The sequence below is a fragment of the Lolium rigidum genome, chromosome 3 (assembly GCF_022539505.1).
Source record: "Lolium rigidum isolate FL_2022 chromosome 3, APGP_CSIRO_Lrig_0.1, whole genome shotgun sequence".
In the NCBI taxonomy this organism is placed as follows: Eukaryota; Viridiplantae; Streptophyta; class Magnoliopsida; order Poales; family Poaceae; genus Lolium; species Lolium rigidum.
The window spans coordinates 99,073,464-99,097,000 of NC_061510.1; the positions used below are offsets into that span (position 1 = coordinate 99,073,464).

The 23,537-nt window shown below is 46.2% G+C and overlaps 2 protein-coding genes and 1 pseudogene across 2 annotated transcripts in view; all 3 read left to right on the forward strand.

Moving 5' to 3' along the window:
- Positions 1–13,582: 13,582 nt before the first annotated feature.
- On the forward strand, positions 13,583–15,783 carry LOC124695247 (probable ubiquitin receptor RAD23a). The gene is made up of 6 exons (XM_047228117.1): positions 13,583–13,648; positions 14,457–14,618; positions 15,231–15,269; positions 15,343–15,407; positions 15,488–15,561; positions 15,674–15,783. The coding sequence occupies exons 1-6, from the start codon at positions 13,583–13,585 to the stop codon at positions 15,781–15,783; spliced, it is 516 nt and encodes a 171-aa protein (XP_047084073.1).
- A 74-nt stretch (positions 15,784–15,857) lies between these two features.
- Positions 15,858–23,537, forward strand: part of LOC124695248 — a 64,714-nt gene continuing 57,034 nt past the window's right edge. The window contains exons 1-3 of the mRNA XM_047228118.1: positions 15,858–15,914; positions 16,871–17,032; positions 18,400–18,555. Of these exons, the coding sequence (XP_047084074.1) occupies positions 15,858–15,914; positions 16,871–17,032; positions 18,400–18,555 (375 nt within the window). The remainder of the gene's footprint in view (positions 15,915–16,870; positions 17,033–18,399; positions 18,556–23,537) is intronic.
- LOC124702007 lies at positions 19,654–22,622 on the forward strand (annotated as a pseudogene).

Here is a 23,537-nt window from a genome sequence, read left to right on the forward strand (position 1 = left end):
TTTTATTCAATCACATCTTGTGTTCTTTACTTGGAGCGTCGGTTTGTTTTCGTTTTTGTTTTTGTTTGAATAAGATGGATCCTAGCATTCACTTTGTGGGAGAGAGACACGCTCCGCTGTTGCATATGGACACATGTGTCCTTAGGCTTTACTCATAATATTCATGGCGAAGTTTCTTCTTCGTTAAATTGTTATATGGTTGGAATTGGAAAATGCTACATGTAGTAATTCTAAAATGTCTTGGATAATGTGATACTTGGTAATTGTTGTGCTCATGATTAAGCTCTTGCATCATATGCTTTGCACCCATTAATGAAGAAATACATAGAGCTTGCTAAAATTTGATTTGCATATTTGGTTTCTCTAAGGTCTAGATAATATCTAGTATTGAGTTTTGAACAACAAGGAAGACAGTGTAGAGTCTTATAATGTTTACAATATGTCTTTTATGTGAGTTTTGCTGCACTTGTTCATCCTTGAGTTTGCTTCAAATAACCTTGCTAGCCTAAACCTTGTATCGAGAGGGAATACTTCTCATGCATCCAAAATCCTTGAGCCAACTACTATGCCATTTGTGTCCACCATACCTACCTACTACATGGTATTTCTCCGCCATTCCAAAGTAAATTGCTTGAGTGCTACCTTTAAAATTCCATCATTCACCTTTGCAATATATAGCTCATGGGACAAAATAGCCTTAAAAACTATCGTAGTATTGAATATGTACTTATGCACTTTATATTTTATTAAGTTGCTCGTTGTGCGATAACCATGCTTCGGGGAACGCCATCAACTATTGTTGAATATCATGTGAGTTGCTATGCATGTCCGTCTTGTCCGAAGGTCTATCATTTTAGTGGTTGGAGCATGCAAAATTGTTAGAGAAGAACATTGGGCCGCTAACTAAAGCCATGAACCATGGTTGAAGTTTCAGTTTTGGACATATATCCTCAATCTCATATGAGAACAATAATCATTGCTACATGCTTATGCATTTAAGAGGAGTCCATTATCCGTTGTCCATGTTGTCCCGGTATGGATGTCTAAGTTGAGAATAATCAAAAGCGAGAAATCCGAAATGCGAGCATTCTCCTTAGACCTTTGTACAGGCGGCATGGAGGTACCCCTTTGTGACACTTGGTTGAAACATGGCATGCGAAGATCCGGTAGTCCAAGTTAAGTAGGACGAGGTGCGGGCACTATTAGTATACTATGCGTGAGGCTTGCAACTTGTAAGATATAATTTTCATAACTCATATGCTTTATTACTACCGTTGACAAAATTGTTTCATGTTTTCAAAATAAAAGCTCTAGCACAAATACAGCAATCGATGCTTTCCTCTTTGAAGGACCATTCTTTTACTTTTATTGTTGAGTCGGTTTACCTATCTCCTTCCACCTTAAGAAGCAAACACTTGTGTGAACTGTGCATTGATTCCTACATACTTGCATATTGCACTTGTTATATTACTTTATGTTGACAATATCCATGAGATATACATGTTATAAGTTGAAAGCAACCGCTGAAACTTAATCTTCCTTTGTGTTGCTTCAACACCTTTACTTTGATTTATTGCTTTATGAGTTAACTCTTATGCAAGACTTATTGATGCTTGTCTTGAAGTACTATTCATGAAAAGTCTTTGCTTTATGATTCAGTTGTTTACTCATGTCATTACCTTTGCTTTGATCGCTGCATTCATTACATATGTTTACAAATAGTATGATCAAGATTATGATGGCATGTCACTTCAGAAATTATCTTTGTTATCGTTTTACCTCGCTCGGGACGAGCGAGAACTAAGCTTGGGGATGCTGATACGTCTCCAACGTATCGATAATTTCTTATGTTCCATGCTACTTTATTGATGATACCTACATGTTTTATGCACATTATATGTCATATTTATGCATTTTCCGGAACTAACCTATTAACAAGATGCCGAAGAGCCGATTCTGTCGTTTTCTCGCTGTTTTTGGTTTCAGAAATCCTAGTAAAGAAATATTCTCGGAATTGGACGAAACTTTCGCCCGTGGTCCTATTTTTGCACGAAGCTTCTAGAAGACCGAAGACCTAACGAAGTGGGGCCACGAGGAGGCCGGGAGGGTGGCCGGCGCGGCCCAAGCCCCGGCCGCGCCGACCTGCCCCCCGGGCCCCTCGTGTGGCCCCTCGCGTTGACCCTCCGCCTACTTAAAGCTTCCGTCGCGAAACCCCCAGCACCGAGAGCCACGATACGGAAAACCTTACGGAGACGCCGCCGCCGCGAATCCCATCTCGGGGGATTCCGGAGATCGCCTCCGGCACCCCGCCGGAGAGGGGATTCATCTCCCGGAGGACTCTACACCGCCATGGTCGCCTCCGGAGTGATGAGTGAGTAGTTCACCCCTGGACCATGGGTCCATAGCAGTAGCTAGATGGTCGTCTTCTCCTTGTTGTGCTTCATTGTTAGATCTTGTGAGCTGCCTAACATGATCAAGATCATCTATATGTAATTCTATATGTTGTGTTTGTCGGGATCCGATGGATAGAGAGTACTATGATTATGGTGATTATCAATCTATTGTTCATGTGTTGTTTATGATCTTGCATGCTCTCCGTTACTAGTAGAGGCTCTGGCCAAGTTTTTACTCTTAACTCCAAGAGGGAGTATTTATGCTCGATAGTGGGTTCATGCCTCCATTGAATCTGGGACGAGTGACAGAAAGTTCTAAGGTTGTGGATGTGCTGTTGCCACTAGGGATAAAACATTGATGCTATGTCTAAGGATGTAGTTGTTGATTACATTACGCACCATACTTAATGCAATTGTCTGTTGCTTTGCAACTTAATACTGGAGGGGGTTCGGATGATAACCTGAAGGTGGACTTTTTAGGCATAGATGCGGTTGGATGGCGGTCTATGTACTTTGTCGTAATGCCCAATTAAATCTCACTATATTTATCATATCATGTATATGCATTGTTATACCTTTCTCTATTTGTCAATTGCCCGACTGTAATTTGTTCACCCAACATGCTTTTATCTTATGGGAGAGACACCTCTAGTGAACTGTGGACCCCGGTCCTATTCTTTACATAGCATACAATCTACTTGTTTTACTGTTTTCTTTGCAAACATCTTCCACTCGATACGTTTAATCCTTTGTTACAGCAAGCCGGTGAGATTGACAACCTCACGGTTTCGTTGGGACAAAGTACTTGGGTTGTGTTGTGCAGGTTCCGCGTTGGCGCCGGAATCCCCGGTGTTGCGCCGCATCACATTTCGCGACCATCAACCTTCAACGTGCTTCTTGGCTCCTACTGGTTCGATTAAACCTTGGTTTCATACTGAGGGAAACTTGCTTCTATACGCATCATACCTTCCACTTGGGGTTCCCAACGGACGTGTGCATCTACGCGTATCAAGGATCTCCACCGCCCGAGGGAGATGCCCCGTGCCACCTCCACACGAGCAAGATCCAGGGGCCCGCCGCCGGCACCGCCAGGGCTTTGCCCGGCGGCTGACGCCGGCGGCGGCGGCGGGGGGAGCGGGGAGGAGGGGGCTGGGACTAGGGTTTGGGGGAATCGCCCGCCCGTCGCCCGCGGGGAGCGACAGGTCGGGCCGAAGCGTTTTTTGTTATTGCCCAGCGTACTCGAAGGAGCAGGTCAACTGGACCATGATGCAACAGTTTCTGCCTTATTTCCCTCTTCTGAAATAAGCTTTCGCCCCCGCTGTACTAATATAGCAAACATACAATACATCAGTACATACACGTCTAAAAGAAAACACAAAAGAAAGAAAAGAGAAATACTGCCGAAAAGGCTAGATTGACAAAAACGTCCCGCAATCGCCGCGTCCTCCGAAGAATTATCACCATTACAAAGCAACACCTTCAAAAAGGAATGCCACGATGATACCACTGCTGCCCGGACTAGTCCTAGGGCTACCCTAAGTACGCGCAGGGACAAGCGAGGAGGGCTTCACCCAACGCCCTTTAGGAAGGAAGGGTGGCGCCTACGGGCGTCATCGCGTCGGTGTCGGCCAGACCGACATGGATTTCTCCTGACCCTCGCAACCCCGCCTCGGACGCTCGAGTGTGCTCCACCAAACTCACCGCCCACCAACGCGCCACCACGGCCTTGCAAACACCATCGACGTCTTAACATGGCTAACGAACCGAAGCCAGCGGGACCAAGAAGGATGGCGAAACTGACGAGCAACGGGGTACTAGCCACACAGGAGGGGACCGCCTCCACCGCCAATGGCAATACCCATCCAAACAAGCCGGCAAGGGGCACACTAGGCCCTCATAGCCCGGCCGAGCACAAACGACCCAACTGGCCCATGCTCGTGAAGCCCTTGTCGGGATGTTGCAGGGCACGCGCCGCCACCCCAGCCATCCCTGCTCCGACGCCTCCCCCACCCACCGGAGGCAGCCCTGCTCTGCCGAGGCCCAACCCCAAATGGGGCCCAGATCTGGGCCGGGCGGCCATCGCCACCACGCCGCCAACAAGCCACGCCATCGCCACCACGCAGCCCGAGAAGGTGCGCCGCCGCCGGAACCTCCACCCACCGAAGAGCACCGCTGCCGAATGAGGGGACCCCACGCCCCCTCCAAACGCACGGGTAAGAGCGCTCCGCCGCCGCCGGCATCACGAGGGCATTGCCTGGCGGACTGTACCGACGAGGGCGGCTGGGGAGGGGGAAGGGAGGCTGGTTTGAGCGCCAGGGTTTCACCGCCCTCCCGTCGCCCGCTGGGAGCGACGCGGAGGGCCGAAATGTTCTTTCGCCACCCGAAAGGGTGTCTCTAGGTTGGGTCTTCTGCCTTATTTCCCATAAATTACTTTGACAACATAGCGGTTTTTCGAGATCGGTGCACAGACTTTACAAGTAGAAGAACCTCGCAAGAATTTTACCCCATTAAGAATAGTAAACAAGCATACTTGTCATTTGGTTAGTGAATGGCCAATTTAATCGGAGTGGCTTCTTCCAGTGGAAATCTGTATGAATCTATATTATTTCATTCCAATTTCTTCCCGACACTTCCCAAGAAAAATCCCGAATTGGATCCAAAATTGACGGGTTAATGTGAGCTTATCCATGCGATTAGGCGCTCTTCAAATAGGAATCCATTTTTTAACTGGCTTTCGTGCTTTGGTGAGTCGTCCGAGATCTTTTCGATGACCTATGTTGTGTTGAAGGGATATCTATATGATCCGATCGATTGCATAAGACCCGCGGTAGCAATAGAACGGGAAAAGTATACAGAAAAGATAGTTCTTTTCAATTTAGTGGTACTATTCTATTAGTTACCGAGGAGAATGGGGGCTCAGCAGGAAGAGGATTGTACCATGAGAGAAGCACGAAGGTCAACCCGCTTCAAATATCGAATATGGATTCTAACAATACGAGGGAGTTGGATCCTCATATCGATCTGATACGAATGAATATCTGATATGACTGTAGATCATTCCTCGGCTCAGCTGTCGCTTCTGTTGGGCTTGTCTGACGCCTCACGCCTGGTACACCTGAAAGAAGCAAACGATTGCCTGGTTACCGCTAACGGATGCAGGGGTTCTTGAACAGAATCGTATCGCTCGTTCACGGATCATGAGAAGTGCAGAAATGCCGACTTGTATCGTAAGAGCGAAAGAACAGACAACCAGGCTCATCTGTTTGCCCTACCGGCTACCGTGTCAGCTCATCAGCTGGCGACGGCAACTGTTAGAGATATATTTGGTACATGTGTATTTTGTAGTACGTGATTTGTAATTATCTCCTGCCTTATCTCTAGGATAGTCTTCTTGGCTCCCAAGACTTGTACCCCTATATATACTCGTCCGAGAGGCTCAATACAACATCCAACACATTACGCTAAACCTCTCTCTATCGTTCTACATGGTATCAGAGCGGCACGCTCCTTGACCTAGCCGCCGTACAAGCTTCCACGCCGCGCCGCCCCCGGGGAGTTCGATCTCTATGAGCTACTCCGGGGGCCGCGCAACCCGTATGAGGGTTCGTCCGCCGATCCGTTGATCCGCTGCCCTCGAGTCTTTTTTTTTTTCAATCCGTAGACTGGTTTTCTTTTTGCGTCGCCGCTCGACCGACGTTTTCTTTTTTGGTTTACCGATCATAGATCGGATTGAGTCGCCCATCGCCGTTGTCCACTTGCACCTCTACTCGGACAACGTATCGACCTGCACCGGCCATCAACCGCACGGCACAGCCGCACGCGCCGCACACAGGGCGCCCCTACGTGCATCGCAACAGGTTGTTCTTGCTCGCTCGGTCTCCATCGCCTGCCCGTCTTCGTCGCCATCGACCGGGACTACATCGACAACGCCGCCATCGACTCCGATCTGCGCGTCGTCCACGCCATGGCGCGTACAGCGCTGCCGTCGGTCTGATCAACCGATAGCGCGCACGTCTCCGCCAAGCACGTCCCCGAGCACGCGCCTACCACTGATCGAGCTACGGGTTGCCGCTGCGTTGCCCCTTCGGGCCGCAGCGCCGCCGCCTTTGGTCCACGCTACCGGCCTCCGACGCGCCTTCCGAGGCATGTACGGCGCTGGTGGCCTCCCGCCGCTGCACCGACTCGCGCCCTGCAGCCACACCGGCCCCTCGGGCCGTGACGTCACCGCACACAGTCTACTTCGCCGTCCCCCGCGCACCGATGTTCCAGGCTACTACCGCGCCGCCCCTTCGGCGTGGGTCGCCTCCGTCCGCGCATGGTCTTCGTCACGTCTCCGGGTCTTCCTCGCCTACTTCGTGTACCGCCGCCGCGCCTCCACCCCAGGTCGCCGCTGGGCTCGCCAACCACTACAGGTCACGCTGGGATCGCCGACCACCGCAACGCCCGTCTAGGCGTCCAGCATGACCACCCCAGGTCACCGCTGGGTTAGCCACCTTCTACATCTTCGTACACTACAACTTTGCCGCCAGCGTCCTCGCCTCTTTCCCGACTATGCCACCTGCTCCTCTACTCCGACACCCGTCGTTGAGACCTTCTCTGTTTGTCTACTCCGACATGGCGCGCACTTTGTATTGTCCCTGCCCCCGCACGCCCGGTACTGGCAACACCGGCACGTGCCTTCGTCCCCGACGTGTCCCCGGGCCTGGCAAGCTCGGACCGGCGCCTCGTTTCATCGGCTTCGACGACGTCTTCATCGGCATCGCCTCTACGACTGCCTCGATCGCGTCACCGCCGAGTTCTTCTATGTGTACTCGGTTCTGGCAAAACCGGAGTATGCCTTCGTCCCCGACGTGCGCCTGGTTCTGGCAAAACTATGGTTGCACTTCGTCCTTGACGGCTCAGACTGCATCGACTTCGGCATCGACCATCTCCACGACTGCCTCTGCGCGTCTCCGTCACTCTCCTCGCACACCACCTCACCTGCGGCTACATCGACACCGACACCCGGCCACGACATCGACCACGGCAACCCCTCGCACAACACTCTCCACCAAGGCTGCACCGCCCAACGCTCTCGGCTCCCTCGACATCGGCACAAGGGCTACCACCTCGCACGAGCACCTCGGCTTTCTCTACAGTCCAAGCATCCGCGACGCGACATCGTCCACGACGCTCCCGCTACGACTGCGGGGGAGTGTCAGCCCGTTGGTTCATACCTTCGGTTTCTCTCCGTTCGACCGTCCGCGACCCTTTCATTGTTCACGTCACTACCGCTACGACTGCGGGGGAGTGTTAGAGATATATTTGGTATATGTGTATTTGGTAGTATATGATTTGTAATCATCTCCTGCCTTATCTCTAGGATAGCTTTCTTGGCTCCCAAGACTTGTACCCCTATGTATACTCGCTCGAGAGGCTCAATACAACATCCAACATATTACTCTGTCTATCGTTCTACAGGAACCACTCGTTGGTGGCAGGATTCCCCTTGCAGGAAGCGTGGCGCTCTGTGGAATCCGGGTCTTCGGAGAGTTCAAACGAGGCGCCAGTGGGCTTGTCATCTTGATGAAGCCCGTCCCAGTATGCAGGACATGCACCAAGTTAATTTAACAACTCATGATTCAGAGACCAAAATGGTCACACTGGGCAGCAGGAAGATTGCAGAGACGGACCGTGTGGTGCTGCTTGCCGACGCCGCCGAGGTCTTTGTAGTACTCCGTCTCCACCAACTGCTCCCCCGGCCTTGCCGCCCCCGAGCGCCAGTTTCTGCAACAAATGACCCACGGTCACGCGCATCATATCGGCTCCATGCATGTAAACGAACCTCACGGTTGCGTCCAACGCACCCCAGTCCAGTCGATGCCGTTATTCTCCATTTTTCAAGTGCGCGTGATTATAGGAACATACGTGATCCCCTGACTTCTCGCCACTCCCGTAAGCGTGATTCTCTAACAGAAATCCGCAGGTTATAAGAACACATCTGACCTACGAACTTGACGACCCGTGAACCTCCAAGGCGTGCATCAACAAGCAAAACCCTAGCAGCGCGAGCAGTGGGTGGGGTGGGGTGGGAAGGAAGGACGTCCGACGGTCCGGACGAGGCCACCGAGGTGCCGCCATGAAGCTAACGGTGAAGACTCTAATGGGCATCCATTTCCAGATCCGGGTGCAGCACCATGACACCGTGAGATCCCTTACCCGCTCCTCCATTTATTAGGCCTTGTTTACTTCTCTCGTATTTTTCTTCCCAATGGGTATGGGGATGGGAGGGGATTTGGTGTTCACCCAATCCCCTCAAATACCCTTCCCCAAAAATACACTAGTATGATGGAGAGTTTTTGATTTAGGCAAAAAATGTGGGAATGAGAGGGGATGGGAGGGGATATCTCGGGATTATGTCGTTCAAAACCGGAGAAGTAAACGGACTAGTGGGGATTTTTCGGGATACAAAATAATCCCCTCCCATCCCCATAAATACCCTGGAAGTAAACAAGGCCTTATAGTGTCGAAAATTTCCCTCGAATTTCCCCCTTTCCTACTTTCAAATGGACCTCGATCGTCTTCTTCTCCTCCGCTAGATGCAACACTTCCTAGTGATTTTGTTCGGGAGCTTTTTTTGCGTTTTGATCAAATGCAGGTGCAGCTGTGGTTATGCGTTGATGCAAGGGATGATTAGCTCGTTAGGTTTTAGATATGCGGTGGTGCCGCGAGGAGGGATTTGGCTACGCTACTACTCCGATTGCTCCTGAATCCTAATGCCATTTGCACTGCATCCTTGCGTTGCTTGTGAGTGCTCGGGATTACATACCCAAGATATATATATGAACACGTTTTGGGGGAAGAAGAGTGCTCAGCGTGGGTGCCACTGATTTTTTTATGGTGACCGTGTGTCCTTATACGAGTTTTGGCAATGTTCCAAACACACATCGCTGGTGGAGGAGGCACCGTGTTCATGGCCAAATGTTTTTAGTTAAGATAAACTACGTCCGTTCCATAATTCTTGTCGTAGATTTAGATGTATCTATAATCATATTTTGTGAAAAGGTACATCAAAATCCGCCACAAGAATCGTGGAACAGAGGGAGTACTATCGAACTTCTTTTTAGCTTGAGACCCTAAGGTGATAAGGTCTGTGGCCGCAAAGTTCTCACTGCAAATATATTTTGAAACTATCTAGACTGTTCGTATAATTTTTTTATTATGAGATCTTTTGTTGATATGCTTTTCATAGTATTATAAATAGTGTATTATACTAGCACATCTTAGTGTAAAGTTTTTAAAATATTTTTCAAAGTAGCATCTCAGAGACTTTTGAACTTTCAAGAGTAAAAAAATGTCAGTGGGAGTAATTATTTCAAGATCTTGCTTACTTTTTTGCTTTTGAATCAGATTATGGCTGTCAAGACGAAGATTGAAGAGATCAAAGGAAAGGATAGCTATCCACGGGGTCAACAAATGCTCATTTACAAGGGCGAGGTGTTGAAGGATGAAAGCACACTGGACAAGAATCAAGTTACTGAAGATAAGTTCCTGACCGTCTTGCTTTGTAAGGTAAGCTGCTTATATAGTTATATGCCTTGTACGTATATTGGGAATTATTTCAGTTCTGCACTTTTCTTTGGATTATTTGCTAGCAGGCGGCTTATATTATATGCCATGTGTATTAGGAATTATTTCAGTTCTGTACTATGCTTTTGATTATTTTGACTAGCTGAACGCTTGGTGTAATAATTGTATGAATTTGCAGTACTGCGGAGTTAGCATAAGCGGTTACATGTAAAATGACACGTAACAGCTCTCCTCTAATAAATAAATAATATGCATCAAACAATTTCCAGCCTCATTTGATGCATCACAGTTTCCTGACCTCCTGGCGTAGGCTATCAGTATTGTTACTTCCTACTACCTCCGCTACGATTTTATCAACGCTCGACACCATGTACGTACATGCTCTGGTCGCCACCACTCTGCGTCGATTAAATCGGAAAGAGAGAGTATGTACAGCTATACAGTACAATGTCCATTTATATCAACAACATTACAGAAAGTGCTTGACGCATACAACATTATTTTCACATTATTCAATATTTCCCTCCTCTGTGCTTTGTGCTTTGGCCTTGTTTTGTTTATTTCTAAATATTGCTATTTACTTATTTTCTGCAGAGTAAAGCTTTAGCTTCCAGTGGAACTTCATCTGCTAAGGTGAACTTTCTTTTGGGGATAATATAATATATAACAAGCATATGTACTAACATACTACATGAACCATTACTAGCCTTTGAGCACTCCTGTATCCAGGCAAGCGCCTCCAATTGCTCAACCTCAAGCTTCTCAATCCATGTGAGTCCCTGCTTTCTTTCCTAGTGGCATTCTACTGCATGGGTCATGGTCGTACTCAAGCCAAATGTATCTTTATGCAGGGTCTCAACAACTACAACTGCTCAACCTGAAATACCAAATGCAGAGTATGTTCCATGTCTGCCTACTGATATATGTATTAGGGTTCTTTTTTACCACTTAAATTTCATGTTTCTGCATGTACACTCCCAAGGGAACACCTGTGGCTTTAATTTTTTGGAGTCACGGCCTTCTAATGTTTGTTGCAGCTTTACATCATGCAGTTGGAATCAGGCCAACCCGTCGCGCTGTTTTGTTGCCTCCCCGGCGGTCCAAGGCATGCATCAACAAGCAGAAGGCCGACCTCCTAAAACCCTAGCGCGAGCAGCGGGTGGCGTGGGAAGGAAGGACGTTCGACGCTCCGGACGAGGCCACCGAGGTGCCATAAAGCTGATGGTGAAGACTCTCAAGGGCACCCACTTCGAGATCCGGGTGCAGCACCATGACACCGTGAGATTCTCTAGCTACTTGATCCTCCATTTATAGTGTTGGAAATTTCCCTCAAATTCGCCCCTTCCCTACTTTCAAACGCACCCCGATCGTCTTGATGCTCCTCCATTTGTAGTGTTCGAAATTTCCCTCGAACTATCTAGTGATTGTTTCGGGAGCTTCCTTGCGTTTTGATGATCAATGCAGGTGCAACGCGCGATGGTGAACTAGCTGCTCGGCGCCTGTGGTTATGCGTTGATGGAAGGAATTAGCTCTGTTAGGTTTTAGATATGCCGTGCCGCGAGGTCAACTACTTTCGCTTAGCCGATTGCTCCTGAATCCTAATGCCGTTTGCACACTCCTTGCGTTGCTTGTGAGTGCTCATGATTACGTACCCAAGATATATATATCAACATTTTGCGGGGAAGAAAGAGTGCTCGGCGCGGGCGCGAGTGATTTTTTTATGGTGACCGTGTGTCCTTATACGAGTTTTGGCAATGTTCCATTGTTCCAAACATATATCGTTTGGTGGAGGCACCATGTTCATGGCCGAATGTTTTTAGTTAAGATATACTAGTATCTCCGTTCCATAATACTTGTCGCAGATTTGGATGTATCTATAATCATATTTTGTGAATAGATACATCCAAATCCGTGACAAAAATTGTGGAACGGAGGGAGTACTATCTAAGTTCTTTTTAGCTTGAGGCCTTAAGGTCAGTGGCCGCAAAGCTTTCACTGCCAATATATTTTAAACTATCTAGACCGTTCGTATAAAAAATATAGTATGAGATTTTTTGTTGATATGTTTTTCATAGTATTATAACTACTGTATTATACTAGCACATCTTAGTGTAAAGTTGTTAGAATATTTTCAAAGTAGCATCTCAGAGACTTTTGAACTTTCAAGAATAAAAAAAATGTCAGTGGGAGTAATTATTTCAAGATCTTGCTTACTTTTTTTTCTTCTTTGAATCAGATTATGGCTGTCAAGAAGAAGATTGAAGAGATCCAAGGAAAGGATAGCTATCCACGGGGTCAACAAATGCTCATTTACAAGGACAAGGTGTTGAAGGATGAAAGTACACTGCACGAGAATCAAGTTACTGATGATGAGTTCCTGGTCGTCATGCTTAGTAAGGTAGGCTGCTTATATGCCATGTATGTATATTGGGAATTATTTCAGTTCTGTACTATGCTTTTGAATATTTTGACTAGCAGGCGGCTTATATTATATGCCATGTGTATTAGAAATTATTTCAGTTCTGTACTATGCTTTGGATTCTTTTGACCAGCTGAATGCTTGGGGCAATAATTGTATGAATTTGCAGGTACTGCGGAGTTAGCATAAGCGGTTACATGTAAAACGACACGTAACAACTTTCCTCTAATAAATAAATAATTTGCATGAAACAATTTCCAGCCTCATTTGATGCATTACAGTTTCCTGACCTTATGGTATAGGCTATCAGTATTGTTACTTCCTACTACCTCCGTTCCGATTTAATCAACGCTCGACACCATGTACGTATATGCTCTGGTCGCCACCACTCTGCGTCGATTAAATCCGAAAGGAGATAGTTTGTAGCAGCTATACAGTACAATGTCCATTTATATCAAAAACATTACAGAAAGTGCTTGACGCATACAACATTATTTTCACATTATTCAGTATTTCCCGCTTTGTGCTTTGGCCTTGTTCTGTTTATTTCTAAATATTGCTATTTACTTATTTGCTGCAGAGTAAAGCTTCAGCTTCCAGTGGAACTTCATCTGCTAAGGTGAACTTCTTCTTTTGGGGATAATACAATATAGCAAGGATATGTACTAACATACTAACGTGAACCATTACTAGCCTTTGAGCACTCCTGTATCCAGGCAAGCCCCTCCAATTGCTCAACCTCAAGCTCCTCAACCCATGTGAGTCCTTGCTTTCTTTCCTATTGGCATTCTACTGCATGGGTCTTGGTCGTACTCAAGCCAAATGTATCTTTATGCAGGGTCTCAGCAACTACAACTGCTCAACCTGAAATATCATCTGGAGAGTATGTTCCAGTTCTGCCTACTGATATATGTATTAGTGTTCTTTTTACCACTTAAATTTCATGTTTCTGGATGTACCCTCCCAAGGGAACACCCGTGGCTTTAATATTTTGTAGTCACGACCTTCTAATGTTTGTTGTAGCTTTACATCATGCAGCTGGAATCAGGCCAACCCGTCGCGCCGTTTTGTCGCCTCCCCAGCGGTCCAAGGCGTGCATCAACAAGCAGAAGGCCGACCTCCTAAAACCCTAGCGCGAGTAGCGGGTGGGGTGGAAAGGAAGGACGTCCAATGCTCCGGACGAGGCCACCGAGGTGCCACCATGAAGATGACAGTGAAGACTCTCGAGGGCATCCACTTCGAGATCCGGGTGCAGCACCATGACACCGTGAGATCCTCTAGCTTCATGCTCCTCCATTTATAGTGTTTGAAATTTCCCTCGAATTTTCCCTGTGGTTATGCCTTGATGCAAGGGATGATTAGCTCGTTAGGTTTTAGATATGCGGTGGTGCCGAGAGGAGGGATTTGGCTACGCTACTACTCCGATTGCTCCTGAATCCTAATGCCATTTGCACTGCATACTTGCGTTGCTTGTGAGTGGTCGGGATTACGTACCCAAGATATATATATGAACACGTTTTGGGGGAAGAAGAGTGCTCAGCGTGGGTGCCACTGATTTTTTTATGGTGACCGTGTGTCCTTATACGAGTTTTGGCAATGTTCCAAACACACATCGCTGGTGGAGGAGGCACCGTGTTCATGGCCAAATGTTTTTAGTTAAGATAAACTACGTCCGTTCCATAATTCTTGTCGTAGATTTAGATGTATCTATAATCATATTTTGTGAAAAGGTACATCAAAATCCACCACAAGAATCGTGGAACAGAGGGAGTACTATCGAACTTCTTTTTAGCTTGAGGCCCTAAGGTGATAAGGTCTGTGGCCGCAAAGTTCTCACTGCAAATATATTTTGAAACTATCTAGACTGTTCGTATAATTTTTTTATTATGAGATCTTTTGTTGATATGCTTTTCATAGTATTATAAATAGTGTATTATACTAGCACATCTTAGTGTAAAGTTTTTAAAATATTTTTCAAAGTAGCATCTCAGAGACTTTTGAACTTTCAAGAGTAAAAAAATGTCAGTGGGAGTAATTATTTCAAGATCTTGCTTACTTTTTTGCTTTTGAATCAGATTATGGCTGTCAAGACGAAGATTGAAGAGATCAAAGGAAAGGATAGCTATCCACGGGGTCAACAAATGCTCATTTACAAGGGCGAGGTGTTGAAGGATGAAAGCACACTGGACAAGAATCAAGTTACTGAAGATAAGTTCCTGATCGTCATGCTTTGTAAGGTAAGCTGCTTATATAGTTATATGCCTTGTACGTATATTGGGAATTATTTCAGTTCTGCACTTTTCTTTGGATTATTTGCTAGCAGGCGGCTTATATTATATGCCATGTGTATTAGGAATTATTTCAGTTCTGTACTATGCTTTTGATTATTTTGACTAGCTGAACGCTTGGTGTAATAATTGTATGAATTTGCAGTACTGCGGAGTTAGCATAAGTGGTTACATGTAAAATGACACGTAACAGCTCTCCTCTAATAAATAAATAATATGCATCAAACAATTTCCAGCCTCATTTGATGCATCACAGTTTCCTGACCTCCTGGCGTAGGCTATCAGTATTGTTACTTCCTACTACCTCCGCTACGATTTTATCAACGCTCGACACCATGTACGTACATGCTCTGGTCGCCACCACTCTGCGTCGATTAAATCGGAAAGAGAGAGTATGTACAGCTATACAGTACAATGTCCATTTATATCAACAACATTACAGAAAGTGCTTGACGCATACAACATTATTTTCACATTATTCAATATTTCCCTCCTTTGTGCTTTGTGCTTTGGCCTTGTTTTGTTTATTTCTAAATATTGCTATTTACTTATTTTCTGCAGAGTAAAGCTTTAGCTTCCAGTGGAACTTCATCTGCTAAGGTGAACTTTCTTTTGGGGATAATATAATATATAACAAGCATATGTACTAACATACTACATGAACCATTACTAGCCTTTGAGCACTCCTGTATCCAGGCAAGCGCCTCCAATTGCTCAACCTCAAGCTTCTCAATCCATGTGAGTCCCTGCTTTCTTTCCTAGTGGCATTCTACTGCATGGGTCATGGTCGTACTCAAGCCAAATGTATCTTTATGCAGGGTCTCAACAACTACAACTGCTCAACCTGAAATACCAAATGCAGAGTATGTTCCATGTCTGCCTACTGATATATGTATTAGGGTTCTTTTTTACCACTTAAATTTCATGTTTCTGCATGTACACTCCCAAGGGAACACCTGTGGCTTTAATTTTTTGGAGTCACGGCCTTCTAATGTTTGTTGCAGCTTTACATCATGCAGTTGGAATCAGGCCAACCCGTCGCGCTGTTTTGTTGCCTCCCCGGCGGTCCAAGGCATGCATCAACAAGCAGAAGGCCGACCTCCTAAAACCCTAGCGCGAGCAGCGGGTGGCGTGGGAAGGAAGGACGTTCGACGCTCCGGACGAGGCCACCGAGGTGCCATAAAGCTGATGGTGAAGACTCTCAAGGGCACCCACTTCGAGATCCGGGTGCAGCACCATGACACCGTGAGATTCTCTAGCTACTTGATCCTCCATTTATAGTGTTGGAAATTTCCCTCAAATTCGCCCCTTCCCTACTTTCAAACGCACCCCGATCGTCTTGATGCTCCTCCATTTGTAGTGTTCGAAATTTCCCTCGAACTATCTAGTGATTGTTTCGGGAGCTTCCTTGCGTTTTGATGATCAATGCAGGTGCAACGCGCGATGGTGAACTAGCTGCTCGGCGCCTGTGGTTATGCGTTGATGGAAGGAATTAGCTCGTTAGGTTTTAGATATGCCGTGCCGCGAGGTCAACTACTTTCGCTTAGCCGATTGCTCCTGAATCCTAATGCCGTTTGCACACTCCTTGCGTTGCTTGTGAGTGCTCATGATTACGTACCCAAGATATATATATCAACATTTTGCGGGGAAGAAGAGTGCTCGGCGCGGGCGCGAGTGATTTTTTTATGGTGACCGTGTGTCCTTATACGAGTTTTGGCAATGTTCCATTGTTCCAAACATATATCGTTTGGTGGAGGCACCATGTTCATGGCCGAATGTTTTTAGTTAAGATATACTAGTATCTCCGTTCCATAATACTTGTCGCAGATTTGGATGTATCTATAATCATATTTTGTGAATAGATACATCCAAATACGTGACAAAAATTGTGGAACGGAGGGAGTACTATCTAAGTTCTTTTTAGCTTGAGGCCTTAAGGTCAGTGGCCGCAAAGCTTTAACTGCCAATATATTTTAAACTATCTAGACCGTTCGTATAAAAATTATAGTATGAGATTTTTTGTTGATATGTTTTTCATAGTATTATAACTACTGTATTATACTAGCACATCTTAGTGTAAAGTTGTTAGAATATTTTCAAAGTAGCATCTCAGAGACTTTTGAACTTTCAAGAATATAAAAAATGTCAGTGGGAGTAATTATTTCAAGATCTTGCTTACTTTTTTTTTAAATTTGAATCAGATTATGGCTGTCAAGAAGAAGATTGAAGAGATCCAAGGAAAGGATAGCTATCCACGGGGTCAACAAATGCTCATTTACAAGGACAAGGTGTTGAAGGATGAAAGTACACTGGACGAGAATCAAGTTACTGATGATGAGTTCCTGGTCGTCATGCTTAGTAAGGTAGGCTGCTTATATGCCATGTATGTATATTGGGAATTATTTCAGTTCTGCACTATGCTTTTGAATATTTTGACTAGCAGGCGGCTTATATTATATGCCATGTGTATTAGGAATTATTTCAGTTCTGTACTGTGCTTTGGATTATTTTGACCAGCCTTATGTTTGGGGCAGTAATTGTATGAACTAGACAATACCCCGCGTGTTGCGGCGGGTCCTTTTAGAAAAAAAATGATGGACAATATGAATGTTGAAAGATCATATAGATAAGATAGCATAACCTGATAGGTTATAGAAGTAGTGCTCAACTTTGTATATAGTGTGGTCAATATAATAAGTTAGCAAACTATATAGAAATAAGGCTTTTGAAACAAAGTCAATACAGTCAACATTGATTTAGAGAAATTTATTTGTCTTACATAAGAACATATAGGACTACCTAAAGATGCAGCGGTGACATATTTATTTATTTTACTGCTAAGTCATGTGTCCTTATTTTAGTGCATCACCTTCTCATTCATTCTGTAGATGCAGTCTCATCTCCATCGGTCAAATATTCTGAAAGCGAACCGCAATATATATATTATTGTGTTATTATTTAAGAAAATTACATAGAAGAACGAACATCATGAATATGAAGTGACCAGGTCAATTATTGCAGCTTGTCCAAGTTGGATAAATAATCAATAGATGTACGAAGCAATTGGTAGCTGATATAGAAGCTATATGCACCTGAAACTGAGCAACACAATGACTATTAGAAGCGAAGCATAACTAAACACAGCTGAAGACGAACAAATCTGATATCTTTTCTGTATTACATTACCGTCCCCACAGGATCACTTTAGAAAGAACAAATTAATGAATCAGTTGCAATAAATCAAATTAAGAGGTTCTCCTGATTATACAACCCAAGTCGAGTTCTGAGCTAGTAGAAAATCTCATGTCGAAAATCTTAACATAGTCTCGGCAGAAATAATAATTCTGACCTAGATCTTGCAATCGGGCTACACCAATATTGAGGTCAATCCAAACATCAATGAATCAATGGCACACAACTTCTGAATGAGCTCACAGAGGGGGGTTTGGCATCCAAGCACGGTGCGAGCTGGTGGTAGGCTGCTGGTACAGCGACGGCTGGCAGGATGTGAAAAACAGGCACGTGCACCCAGGTTCATCTGGGTATTTCCCGCTTATATGCCATGTATATTAGGAATTATTTCAGTTCTGCACTATGCTTTGGATTATTTTGACTAGCAGGCGGCTTATATTATATGCCATGTGTATTAGGAATTACTTTAGTTCTGTACTATGCTTTGGATTATTTTGACTAGCTGAATACTTGGTGTAATAATTGTATGAATTTGTAGCCGAGGGAGTTCAGGAGCATGGAGGATTTCTGGGTCTTCTACCTGGGCCAGCACTCGAAGCCGGCGACGCGCCGCTGGCACTTCGCCGGCACGGTCGCGTCGCTCGTCTGCGCACTCCTCGCGGCGGCCGCCACCGGCCGGGCCTCGCTCCTGGCAGCGTGCCCCTATTGTTTGGAGCCCTTTTTCTTCAAAATTCAAAGCCCTTATTACAAGGAGCGTCCATGGACCCTACCTGTCAATCCTCGCGGCCCTTCCCCTGATCCCTCTCTTCATTTCCACCGGAGTCACAAACCCCACGTCCCCACCGCGAGCTCCTCCGAATCCACCGGCCGGCGGCGACTCCCTCTCCTCCTTCGCCCCCTCCTCCGGCGATCCGAACCTCCTCGGTAAGCCCCTACACACCCTCTACTGTCATATCCATTTCGCGCTTGCTAGCACGCATGCATCCTTACGTTACTCGCGAATCCGCTAGTACCACCACCGCCTCACAGCCACCGATGCAATCCGCCGCGAGATCGCTCGCCGCCGCGGGGAGTGCTGCCCTCCCCCTCCCCCGCCTCCGCCTCTTCACCGCGTCGCCCAGGAGGATCCGCGCCCGGATCCAGGCCCAGGCCCAGGCCCAGGCCCAGACGTCGACCGGGGCTCGTGAGTGCACTCAGCCGCGTGCTCAGCGTCTCAGCGACTTCCGCGGCCCGCTCCACGACCTCCCCGCCGCGCTCCGCGGCTTCGCGCCGCGCCTCACCCCGGACGCGGCGCCCGCGGTGCTGCGCCGGTGCCGCCACCTCCCCGTGCCGTCGCTCCGGTTCTTCCTCTTCGCCGCGGCGCTCCCCGGGTTCTCCCACCTGCCGGACTCGCTCCTCGTCCTCGCCAACTCGCTCGCTGCCGCACGGCTTTTCCCGCTGCTGCGCTCGCTGCTGTCCGATCTCCCGCCGGCTGCGCTCTCGCGAGGCCTCTTCCCGCGGCTGTTCCGCGCATACTCGCGCGCGCTTCTCCCGGATGACGCGATCCGGGTCTTCTCCTCCATGGCGGGGTTTGGGTTCCACCCGACCCTCGCCGATTTTCACTCGCTGCTCTTTGCCTTGTTACATAACGGCCTTGTAGACCTTCTTCTGAGAATCGGCAACCCATTTCGATGTCTCAGCGAAAACCTACACAATCCTGATCTCTGGGTGGGCTGTTGCGGAGAAGCCGGAAAGCGCGCAAAAGCTATTTGATGAAATGGTCGATAGGGGTGTCGAACCTGATGTGCCTGCCTACAACGCGTTGATTGATGCCTTATGCCGCGGAGGTGATATTGCACCTGCAGAGGACCATCTGAAAGATATGCAACAGAGCCGCGGGCTTGTTCCGGATGCTGCCACTTATGGTCCATTCATCCGTGCCGCCTGTGCATCAAAGGACGCCCGGGCCGCTCTTCGTGTGCTAGATAGGAGGCGCATGCACGACCTCACGCCCAATGTATTCACATACAATGCTATAATTCGTCTGCTGTGTGAGTTGGGAGAGATTGAGGAGGCTTACAATATCCTCGGTGAGATCATCGCACGAGGCGAGAAGCCTGATGTTTGGAGCTACAACACACTGATTAACGCGCATTGTAAGAAGAACGAAGTGAACAAGGCCTTGAGGCTCATTGCGAGGATGGATAAAGGCTTGTGCATACCAGACCGTCATTCTTACAACATGCTGCTAAAAATGTTGATTGGTATAGGAAGGATTGATAAGGCTGTTGAGATTTGGGATGGGAGGGAAAAGCGTGGCTTTCACCCAGGCGCAGCAACTTATGCCGTCATGATCCATGGACTTGCTTGCAAGAAGGGAAGATTAGAGGAGGCCTGCAGCTATTTCGTGATGATGCTGGATGAAGGTATCCCACCTTACCAGGCCACGTGTGAGGTTTTGAGGGATAGGCTAACAAGGCACGGCCTGAGGGACCAACTTGAGGTCCTCACTGATAGGATGCGGCGGAGCACTTCCTGCACAATACAGGAAATGACAAGTATCATGTGCACTCGTAAGAAGGCAGATGAAACTAGAAGCGTGAGCATTGAACAAGAACTAACAGGGCATGTTCTTGATGAGAGTGAATGGAGGGGGAAATGGAAACTAGGAGACTGAACATTGATGCCATTGGCCTTGTCTACAAAGTCCTGTACCATGTGATGTTTTCTTGTCTGTCTCCCTATTGTACAACTTATAAGGTAGTAAAACTTGTATTCTACCTCATATGGAAGTTCTACTATTACAATAGACATAGTGCGTTTGCCAATTTAATGAAATTAAAAGGTTAGGATGCTTGATTCTGGTCAAGCAATTGGTGATGGAGTATTTTGAAGCCTGCCTACTGTTCCTTGTCACCTTTTCGTCTTTTCTGTACTTCTCCTTGACCGGTAGGATGCTATGAATAAATTCCAACATTACCACTGTTTCCCATTTTTGATCAGATGATTTATTATTCCACTCTATGATTCTTATTATTTTTTCAAGTACGTCGCCCTCTTACCTTTTCATACAATCATATGCACATCTGTCAATACTCAATATACATCAAATATTTATGTATTTTCAGTATTATGACTTTGTTGGTATGAAGTGTAATCACCATGCTGATAGTACTTAAAACTGAGATACATTTCAACCATTATCTGTTAAGTGTTAATATTCTGACACCACAGCCATTTTGTTTCACTTATATGTAGTTCTTCTGTATAGTATCATTTCTGTTAACTCCTTCACTGGATTTGTTCTTTCAGGCAAATATGGATTCAGATCCCTCATCACAGAACCCAACAGACATGAAAGCATTTGTAAGTACTGATGTTATATACTTCTGTGCATTGTAACATTGTAGGCATACATCATTCACTTCAATGATATTTCATCCTCTTTCTGGTACAATAATTGGCTGAACATAAGATCTATTTTTCTTCAACGTATTTGTACACACTTTATGGATCATTTTAGAGTGTTTTTATATTCTAGCAGTACTGTATTATGTTGCTGTTTGAACTAATAATCTGGAAAGCATTGCTGTAACATGAACTTAGTAGATGCCTAGATGGTGAGGTTAACAGTCAAATTATGCAGTTTTTCTACTGGTGAAGAAGTCCTAATTCGCTTTTGAGGAACCAGAAGTGTATCCCTTTGTTTAACAGAAATAAATAGTTTTGCTGACAGTTTTTGTCTTTTATTTAACACTTGTTAAATGATGATGAATTTCAGCAAACATGGTTTGAGTCTATGTCCCAGAACATCGTGTCAAAGAATATCCTTACCTGCGGATTATGATTATTCTTTTTGTTACCATCAATTGTTTTCATGGCCACATTGGTTCATCATCTTCCGGCAATGCACAGTTAACTAGACATATCGTTCTATTCTTGTTTGCCTGATGTGAGATTATTATGATGCCATTATGCATTTATGATGCTGATATATGTAGAAAATTTATTCTTCATTGTTATGTGTTTCTTTGTTATTTGTTTTGTGCAAATTTTTAACGTTCATCAACCTTTTGATTTTGACAAATGAGCCAAGTATACATGCATGTATGATATATAATAGTATGTCACACACACCCAATAACCATGGCAATGGGAACATATTGTTGTTTTGAGAAGTCTATGCTGCTGTTACAGTGCTCGTGAGCAAAATAGAAGCTGTCTGTTTTACTTCCGCTTTTCTTCAGACAATTATACTCGAGTTTGTCTGTTTGCTCAGTCATTCCTTTGTGTACCACAACTTTTATATGTTAGTGTACCAAGATTCTTGCTACATTGAGATAAATTGAAAGATTGTTGCTAAATCAGTGCAAGTCAAATGACACAGTTTCACAATCATATTCTAATTTTAAGTATATTCCCTCCATTCCAAATTAAGTGATGCAGCTTTGTCTAGACAAAGATGCGTCACTTAATTTGGAACAGAGGTACTACATATTTCTATCATGTTGACGTCAGAAAGAGCTCTTTGCATCATCCAATTTTGTTGTAGTAACTGCAAAATTCATCTCAGTTTGAATCCATCAAACTTGCACCAAGTTGATTGCTGCATGAGTTTTACAATACCTCTGGGCTGCCATATTATATTTTCCTTGACCACACTGCACTAGATGAAATGGGAACCAAGATCGATGAACTGGAGCAGAGCGTCAACGATCTGAAAGCTGAGATGGGAACCACCCCAAGAAGCCTGAAGAGGCAAAGCCAGCTGACTCCGCATAACCACATAACTTGGCTGTAGGCCAGAGATTGGCTAGTAAAGATTTCGTGGCATGACTAAAATTTCGGCCTTTATATGGGTATCTGATGGATTCCCATGGACCATATCTCTTGTATGAGTGTACTTCCGTATTAGACATCTATTGCTCCGACTGTAGCTTCTGCTCTCCAGAGCCCTGACTGTTTAGGTTGTTTTCCTATGCCTATGGTCATTCTCGTACTGTTGGTTTGCCTTCTCTCCAAAGCTGATGATGCTTCAAGACGATGTATGAGCTTCTACGCAATTTTATCGACCTCGGTGTTTGTGTTGAAGAGTTATGCTGCACCTGCCTGTAATCAGCGTGCTAATCCATTAAGCATTTCAATTTTTTTACTTGAGAAAATGTATTCCTTGAGTTACCTTTGCGGGGTATGAAATTTCGTTTTTGCAATTTCTATGGTGGCCGTGTGACGGTGTGAGTCCCTGGACATTTGCAGCGGCGCTCCGGCATGCGTCACCGGGGGGCGGCGCCGACACATGCCAAGATGAACTCGCATCGCCTCCCGCTCCCGGTCTCCCACCGGCGACCACGACCAACCCCCAAAGGCCAAAAACGCCACCAGCCAGGAGGCAAAACACCAACCACGGCGACCAGCTACAACCCTCTCACCGACACGCGGGCCCCACCCGCCACCTCCACACCACCAACCCGCCTCCTTCAAAATTTTATTTGCGAGAAAACCCCCTCGACGTCCCACCTCGCCGCCTCCGCCCAACGAAACAACCAAACCCGGCGACCTCCTCCAAGAGCCGAGCCGCCGCCGCCGCCACCGCTATATACTGCCCCGACCCCGGCATCCCTCTTCTCCCGACTCCTAGGATGGCCCACCAGCTCCTCCTCCCCTCCAAGCCCCTGCTGCCCGCCGCGGCCGCCGCCA

What these genes read in the sequence shown, in the direction of transcription:
- LOC124695247 (XM_047228117.1), top strand. Translation starts at nt 13,583, where the DNA reads ATGAAGATGACAGTGAAGACTCTCGAGGGCATCCACTTCGAGATCCGG. An exon ending in TGATCGTCATGCTTTGTAAG is followed by an intron (nt 14,619 to 15,230) that starts GTAAGCTGCTTA and finishes TATTTTCTGCAG; the next exon opens with AGTAAAGCTTTAGCTTCCAG. An exon ending in ATGTCTGCCTACTGATATAT is followed by an intron (nt 15,562 to 15,673) that starts GTATTAGGGTTC and finishes TGTTTGTTGCAG; the next exon opens with CTTTACATCATGCAGTTGGA.